We start from the raw sequence: 8,670 nt of genomic DNA, 5'->3' as shown, positions 1-8,670 counted from the left end.
CGTGGGCCGGGTTGACGCATCACGTGACGGTGTGTGGGCCGGGTTGACGCACCACGTGACTGCGCGTGGGCCGGGCCGGGGCTGACGCTGACGCGACGCTGGCGGAAGCAAAGATCCTATAGCTATAGATCTTTAGGCGGAAGTGCTGGTGTGGAGCGCGCGGCGCGAGAGCCGTTGGCAGCGAGAGCTGGTTGTTGTTCCGAGCGATGGCTTATCAATACCGGCCGCAGCAACAACAGCAGCAACAGCAGCAGCAGCAACAACACAACAGCGGCGCCTGCGACCAGAACGTCCTCTTGTCCATCTTCCAGAGGTACCGGACCGCCCGGGGAGGGGGGACACCGGGGAGGGAGGTGGGGCCACGGGACGGGGACGCTGGGCGCCGTGAGAAGTTGAGATGTGGAGACACGGTTGGAGACTGGGGGGGGGGAGAAGGAGAGGGAGGAGAAGGAGAGGAGGGGGGTGGCGGAGACCACTGGAGAGGGACCGACCACAAGGAGGAAGAGGGGGGCCACAGGGGGAAGAAGGGAGACAGTGGGGCCACTTTGGGTGGTGTGGGGAGGAGGATAATAGTCCAGGGGGTGGGGGGTAGGGGATAGTCATGTAGGGGAGGAGGGTAGAGGGACACTCAGAAACAACTTTATTCCAAGAGCTAAAGCGGCTCTGAACCGGCCCTGCTGAGTGCCCCCCACCCCCCCTGGACTGTCTCCCTCGGATGGCCACGACACACAGCTTATTTATTTATTTTACTTTTCTTTTTCATCGGTTGGAGCTGCATACTAAATCTCGTTGCGCTGACGTGCAATGACAATAAAATATATTATTATTATTAACTCCTGGAGGGGAGGGGGGTTAATATGACTCCTAGAGGGGAGGGGGGAGTAGAAGGACACTCGGGGGGTAGGGGGACACTCCTGGAGGGGAGGGGGAGGGGAACACTCCTAGAGGGGAGGGAGACACTCCTGGAGGGGAGGGGGGTAGGGGGACACTCCTGGAGGGAAGGGGGGAGGGGTAGGGGGACACTCCTAGGGGGGGGGGGGGTAATATGACTCCTAGAGGGGAAGGGGTAGTAGGAGGACATTCCTAGAGGGAAGGGGGGGGGGTGTGGGATAGGGGACACTCAACGAGGGGAAGAGCAGTGGGCACTAGGGAGGAGGAGGAAGTGGTGGTTTGGCAGAGATACTGGCGTCAGGGATGGTGGGAAGACTGGGAAGGAGGATGAGGTGGTGGACTGTGGGGGCATAGAGGAAGAGGTTGATGTTACGGGCACTGGGGAAGAGGTGTTGATGTGGCGGGGGCACTGGGGAGGAGAAGGTGTAGGGTTACTATGTGGACACGGAGGAGGAGGAGGTGACGTGGCAGGGGCACCTGAGAGGAAGAGGTAGTGTGAAGTGGGCACTGGGAAGATGTAGGATGACGTAGGTACTGGGGGGGAGGGGTTGGAGCAAGAGGTGGGCTCCTGGGGTAATTGGGGTGGAGGAGGCAGATGTTGGCATGGGGAAGCAGATTTCATAAGTGAGCATGTGAACAGGGAAGAGAAAGATGGATTGAAAGAAGTGAAAATAGTCATTAAGAATGACATCAATCGGTTAGCTATGATGATTTCAGGGTTCTGCTTGAATTTGTGTTTTTATTGCAATCTGGTCATTAATGCATGCCAATATATCTACATGCTGTGCGACTGTAGCTATTAGATGCAATTCAGTCCATTGTCCAGGTTGTGAGTACAAATAAGTTACACATGTTGGAAACCTGAAATAAAAATGGGAAATTATCTGATCCTGATCCCAAACGTCACCTGTCCATGGTTTCTGGAGATGCTGCCTGACCTGCTGAATTACTCCAGCATTTTGTGTCTTTTTGCCTTTAAAATGCTCAGATTACATTTGCTAATTGTTTATACTAAATTACATGGAAAATAGTTGAATAGTGAAAACCGCTAATTTCTTATAGCAATGATTGATTACTTGTAAAGGAATGTAGAGCTGATCATGAAAGATTGCTTTCACTTAACTAGGATATGATTTTGATGTTATTTAATTTTTAAAGTTGAGCGTAGTCATATCGCACAGAAATGGCCCTTTGATCTAACTTGCTCATGCTGAATAGGATGTCCCATCTACACTAGTCCTGCCTGCCAGGTATTAATTTGGCCCTCAAACTAAAATTCTACATCAATGCTCACTTCTTACCTTCCCAAGTGATGCCTGATTATTTTCACTAACATACTGACAACATTCATTACACAAACAGGCGACATGGGTAAAATAAAAAGGCGGCACGGTGGCAGAACGTAAGAGTTGCTGCCTTACAGCGCTAGAGACCCAGGTTCGATCCTGACCACAGGTGCCGTCTTTACAGAGTTTGTACATTTTCCTTGTGACCGTGTGGGTTTCCTCCAGGTGCTTCGGTTTCCTTCCACATTCCAAGGATGTGCAGGTTTGTAGGTTAATTGGCTTCTGTAAAGTGTCCAGAGGGTGTAGTTTAGAACTACTGTGCGACTAATCACTGTTTGGCGTGCAGTTGGTGGGCTTAAGAGCCTACTTCCATGCAGTATTTCTAAAGTAAACTTTCCCAACAGAAGCTGTCAGGAAAACATTGAAGTGTTTGAGATAATTGTATTGCATTGTGTTTTGACAGATTAGTTTAAAGGTTCATTATTCCTGCACTTCAGTGAGTTCAGACAATATAACACAAAGTGCTGGAGTACTCAGTGTTAGGCAGCATCCCTGGAGAACATGGTAGATAAGTTTCTGTGTGAAGACCCTTCTTCAGATGTTAGTCTGCTGAGTTACTCCAGCACTTTGTCCTTTTCTGTATTAACCATTATCTTCAGAGTCTGCTGAGTTACTCCAGCACTTTGTCCTTTTCTGTATTAACCATGATCTTCAGTTCTTTATTTCTATAGTGTAGCCAAGATGGTGCCAATAAATGGTGTGCCTACAGGAGAAATTTGGCAGTGGAGTTGAAATGTCCTAAGTAAAGTAAAGTATCCTTTATTGTCATTCAGACTTTTCAGTCTGAATGAAATTTTGTGCCTTGCAGTCATAACATAGAATAAAATTTAAAAAAAACACAATAAACACAGTAGTCCATGTCTCTTCCCTCCTTGTTCTCCCTCTGTGTTGAGGCAATCCAGGCTTCCGATGTTGTGACCCCGCCGGGTGATGGTAAGTCCAGCAGCTGAATCCTGAGACGATTCTGAGGATGCAGGGAGAAGTGCGCTTCCTTCATAATAATAATAATAAATTTAATTTATGGGCGCCTTTCAAGAGTCTCAAGGACACCTTACAAAAATTTAGCAGGTAGAGGAAAAACATGTAAGGGGAATGAAATAAATAGTAGAGACATGACTAGTACACAAAGTAAAGACAGAATTCAATACAATACACAATATGAGGCACAGATGAAAAGGGAGGGGGACGTGGGGCTAAGGATAGGCAGAGGTGAAGAGATGGGTCTTGAGGCGGGACTGGAAGATGGTGAGGGACACGGAATTGCGGATCAGTTGGAGGAGGGAGTTCCAGAGCCTGGGAGCTGCCCTGGAGAAGGCTCTGTCCCCAAAACTGCGGAGGTTGGACTTGTGGATGGAGAGGAGACCGGCTGATGTGGATCTGAGGGACCGTGAGGGTTGGTAGGGGGAGAGGAGGTCAGTGAGATATGGGGGGGGCCAGATGGTGGAGGGCTTTGTAGGTGAGGATCAGGATTTTGTAGGTGATCCGGTGGGAGATGTTTGAGGACTGGAGTGATGTGATGCCAGGATTTGGTGTGGGTGATGAGTCGGGCGGCTGCGTTCTGGACCAGTTGGAGTCGGTTGATGTAGGTGGAGCTGATGCCAAGGAGAAGTGAGTTGCAATAGTCCAGTCGGGAGGAGATGAAGGCATGGATGAGTCTTTCAGCAGCGGGCGGTGTGAGAGAGGGTCTGAGTTTGGCGATGTTGCGGAGATGAAAGAAGGAGGTTTTAATGACATGGCGGATGTGAGGCTCAAGGGAGAGGGTGGAATCAAAGATCACGCCAAGGTTGCGGGCCTGGGGAGATGGGGAGACAGTGGTGCCGTCGATGGTGAGAGTGGGGTTATTGATTTTGCTGAGTGTGGCTTTGGAGCCTATGAGGAGGAATTCTGTCTTATCGCTGTTGAGTTTGAGGAAATTATGTTGCATCCACGTTTTTATAGCTGACAAACAGGAGTTGATATGGGAGAGGGGGGGGGGGGGGATTTGTGGGGGGATTTGGAGCCAAGGTAGATCTGGGTGTCATCAGCGTAACAGTGGAAGTCCAGGTTGAAGTGGCGGAGTATCTGACCAAGGGGGAGGATGTAGATGATGAAGAGGAGGGGGCCGAGTACGGAGCCTTGGGGAACGCCTTGAATGACTGTGGCTGTAGCAGAGGTGTGGTTGTGGAGAGAGATGAAGTGGGATCTGTTGGAAAGGTAAGACCGGAGCCAACTGAGTGCAGAGCCTTCAATGCCGAGGTCTTTGAGTCTGGTGAGCAGGATGTTATGGTTCACTGTATCGAAGGCTGCGCTTAGGTCGAGGAGGATGAGGATGTTGAGGGAACCAGTGTCAGCAGAGGTGAGGAGGTCGTTGAGGACTTTGAGGAGAGCAGTTTCTGCTATGGAGGGGGCGAAAGCCAGATTGGAGGGGTTCAAGTAGGTTATACGCAAGGAGGTGGGAATGAAGTTGCGACGCAACGATACGCTCCAGGGTTTTTGAAAGAAACGGGATGTTTGAGATTGGGCGGTAGTTAATGAGAGAGGAGGGATCAAGACCAGGTTTCTTTAAGATTGGTGTGACAGCAGCAGTTTTGAAAGCGGAGGGGACAATTCCTTGGGACAGTGAGGAGTTGAAGAGATTAGTGAGGTAGGGGCAGAGAACGGGGAGGCAGGACTTCAACAGGGGAGTGGGGAGAGGGTCGAGGGAGCAGGTAGTGTGTGGTGATGCTTCAGTGGTGATCCTTCTGTGATGATGCAGAAATTGTAACTGAAGTAAAGCCAGAGAGGTTAGTTAGTTGCAGCACTGGCTGGATTTTGGATCAATCCTTTTCGGAATCTGTGCTAATGGCTCAAATTAGAAATGGAAAGTGTTATCAATAGTTTCATTGTATATGATTCAGGATATAGGTGTCATAGTTGGAGTCATTGGGTACACTACTGGCTGCAAAACATAGTTCAGCAATTCAATACATTCAAAGTTGCAAATATCATGGAAAGTATGAGCTTGAGTGGGGGTGGGAAGGTTTGAGAATACTTTGGAAAAATATCTAGCATTTACTCAGTATAGTGTAGAAGCCAGTTGAGCTTTTCTGACTGAAGATTTTTGTTGCCATTTTTACCTTTTTTATAACATTTTGTGATGCTTGATCATTCTGCTTTAAGTAGGACCCAAAAAACAACATTGGATTCTTTGACAATTGCAGAATTCCCATGTATGAAATGTTTGATATTAAATGCCAGCTTCAGATTTTCTTGCCTTTAGTCAGCATTTATAGCATTTGAGTGTGGAATTTTTGTTTGATACGTGACCTGTATTGCTTACAGTTGCTAAGCAAAGTTGCTTGTAAGGATTAACCTTTAGTTTTCACATTTTCACTTCACTAATCAATTAGTTGTACATTGTGAAATAGTATGGGTTGTTAAATTTGTGGATAATTAAAACAGTTTCACTTTGAGACAAATGGACTGAGTCATTTTGTTTCATTTAATTGTGAAATCCTGAGTTTAAGTCGGAGATATACAGCACATAATCAGGCCCGTCGGCCCTGCTTGCCCCATGCACACTTGCCCCACCTGCCCACGTTTGACCCATATTCCTCTAAACCTTTCCTATCCTTCTACCTGTCCAAATGCCTTTTAAATGTTGTTATAGTTTCTGCCTCGATTACCTCCTCCACCAGCTCATTCTATGCCCACCACCCTCTCCGTGGAAAAGCTGGCCCTCAGATTCCTGCTAAATCCTTTCCCGCTCATCTTAAACCTATGCCCTCTGATTCTTGATTCCCTTACTCTGGGTAAAAGATTTTGTGCATCCGCCCTATCCATTCCCCTCATGATCTGATAGACCTCTTTAAGATTACCTTTCATCCTCCTACACTCCAAGGAATACAGTCATAGCCTGTCCAACATCTCCCAATAGGTCAGATCCTCATTCCGGCAACATTCTCGTAAATCTTTCCGGTTCTTCCAACATCTTTCCCATAACAGGATTACCAAACTGAACACTGTACTCCAACTGTGGTCTTGAACACCTGTAACATAACATCCCAACTTCTGTACTCAAAACCCTAACTGACGAAGGCCAATGTGCCGAAAGCCTTCTTGACCACCTTGTGTACCTGTGGCGTAACTTTCAAGGAGCGATGTACCTACACTCCTCATCCCTCTGCTCTACAACACTCCCCAGGATCCTGCCATTTACTGTGAAGATCCTGCCTGGTTAGACTGCCCAAAATACAACAGCTCACATTTATCTGCATAAATCGGTATTTATCTAAACTCCAGCCAAAGTGGATAACCTCACATTTATCCACATTATACTGCATCTGCCATGCATTTGCCCACTCACCCAGCCTATCCAAGTCACCTTGCAGCCTCCTAGCATCCTCCACACAGCTAACACTGCCCCCCAGCTTTGTGTCATCCGCAAGCTGTGTGGAGGATGCTAGGAGGCTGCAAGGTGACTTGGATAGGCTGGGTGAGTGGGCAAATGCATGGCAGATGCAGTATAATGTGGATAAATTTGAGGTTATTCACTTTGGTGGCAAAAACAGGAAAGTAGACTTTTATCTGAATGGTGGCCGATTAGGAAAGGGGGAGATGCAACGAGACCTGGGTGTCATGGTACACCAGTCATTAAAAGTAGGCATGCAGGTGCAGCAGGCAGTGAAGAAGGCGAATAGTATGTTAGCATTCATAGCAAAAGGATTTGAGTATAGGAGCAGGGAGGTTCTACTGCAGTTGTACAGGGTCTTGGTGAGACCACACCTGGAGTATTGCGTACAGTTTTGGTCTCCTAATCTGAGGAAGGACATTCTTGCCATAGAGGGAGTACAGAGAAGATTCACCAGACTGATTCCTGGGATGTCAGGACTTTCATATGAAGAAAGACTGGATAGACTCGGTTTGTACTCGCTAGAATTTAGAAGATTGAGGGGGGATCTTATAGAAACTTACAAAATTCTTAAGGGGTTGGACAGGCTAGATGCAGGAAGACTGTTCCCGATGTTGGGAAAGTCCAGAACAAGGGGTCACAGTTTAAGGATAAGGGGGAAATCTTTTATGACCGAGATGAGGAAAACATTTTTCACACAGAGTGGTGAATCTCTGGAATTCTCTGCCACAGAAGGTAGTTGAGGCCAGTTCATTGGCTATATTTAAGAGGGAGTTAGATGTGGCCCTTGTGGCTAAAGGGATCAGGGGGTATGGAGAGAAGGCAGGTACAGGATACTGAGTAGGATGATCAGCCTTGAATGAAGGTTAAATTGAATCCTGTGCACACATCTTTTTGTATGTTCTGTATGTCACTCTTTTGTGTCACACATCCGTCATCATCTGTCAGTGATAGGGGCAAGGACTTTCTATGGATAATAAGAAACAGGATACAACTAAAATCCCTTACTAATATGCATTAGCAGTTCTGCCTCCTACTATTCTTCATTCACAGCTGTGAAAACTTTAAACATATCTGCCTGAAGAAGGGTCTCAACACAAAAGTCACCTATCCATGTTCTCCAGAGATTCTGCATGACTCGCAGCATTACTCCAGTGCTTTGTCTTTTTTTTGTGTAAAATGGTTTCTGCAATTCCGTGTGTCTCTAAACATACTTTGGTGAGAGCGAGATGCAATGGTGAGATTCTCCCTTGTCTCCACCAAGATTTTCATATGGAATTGTACTTGATCTCTGTAAAATCTCACTAGCCCTACTGGTGGCGATTTGCTGCACTCTTTTACTTGGAGTGTGCCATTGCTTTTTCTGCAGTCAATGAAATTGGGAGGATTTCGAGACATTGTATGTTCCATTTCAAGCTCAACCATGCACCCATGCCTTGTAATTAGGTCCCAGTTGAGAAGAGACTGGATAAATGGTCCTGTTTCTTGGAAGGTTTCTGACAGAAGTCACTCAAATACATGGCCATCATAAGAGAGGGCTCCGAAGGACCAAAGACACATAGAAAATAGGTGCAGGAGTAGGCCATTCGGTCCTTCGAGCCTGCACCGCCATTCAATATGATCATGGCTGATCATCCAAATCAATATCCCATACCTGCCTTCTCTCCATACCCCCTGATCCCTTTAGCCACAAGGGACATATCTAACTCCGTCTTAAATCTACCCCAGCCTGTCTGAATGACAACCGTCCAGTGGCCCTTACCGCGGTAGTCATGAAATGCTTTGAGAGGCTGGTGAAGAAACACATCTGCGCCTTCCTCCCTCGCAACATGGACCCGTTACAGTTCGCATACCATCCGAACAGATCCACGGACGATGCGGTCTCCCAGATTTTGCACACCGCTCTCTCTCATCTTGACAGCCAGAAGGGGGGCTACGTGAGGATGCTGTTCATAGACTTCAGTTCAGCCTTCAACACGATAGTCCCCACCAGACTGGCCGAGAAGCTACTGGAATTAGGGCTCAACACCCCCCTGTGTGACTGGGCCCTGGACTTTCTCACCG

General features: G+C 47.6%; 1 protein-coding gene across 1 annotated transcript in view; it reads left to right on the top strand.

Moving 5' to 3' along the window:
- The first annotated feature begins 90 nt into the window (after positions 1-90).
- The window catches only part of pdcd6 (programmed cell death 6), a 33,475-nt gene continuing 24,895 nt past the window's right edge, over positions 91-8,670 (top strand). Inside the window, exon 1 of the mRNA XM_033016742.1 lies at positions 91-313. Coding sequence (XP_032872633.1) covers positions 207-313 — 107 coding nt within the window. The 5' untranslated portion in view covers positions 91-206. The remainder of the gene's footprint in view (positions 314-8,670) is intronic.

The sequence above is a fragment of the Amblyraja radiata genome, chromosome 2, assembly GCF_010909765.2.
Source record: "Amblyraja radiata isolate CabotCenter1 chromosome 2, sAmbRad1.1.pri, whole genome shotgun sequence".
Lineage (NCBI taxonomy): Eukaryota > Metazoa > Chordata > Chondrichthyes > Rajiformes > Rajidae > Amblyraja > Amblyraja radiata.
Note: the sequence above shows the minus strand (reverse complement) of the source record. Positions and strands in the feature narration are given on the sequence as shown.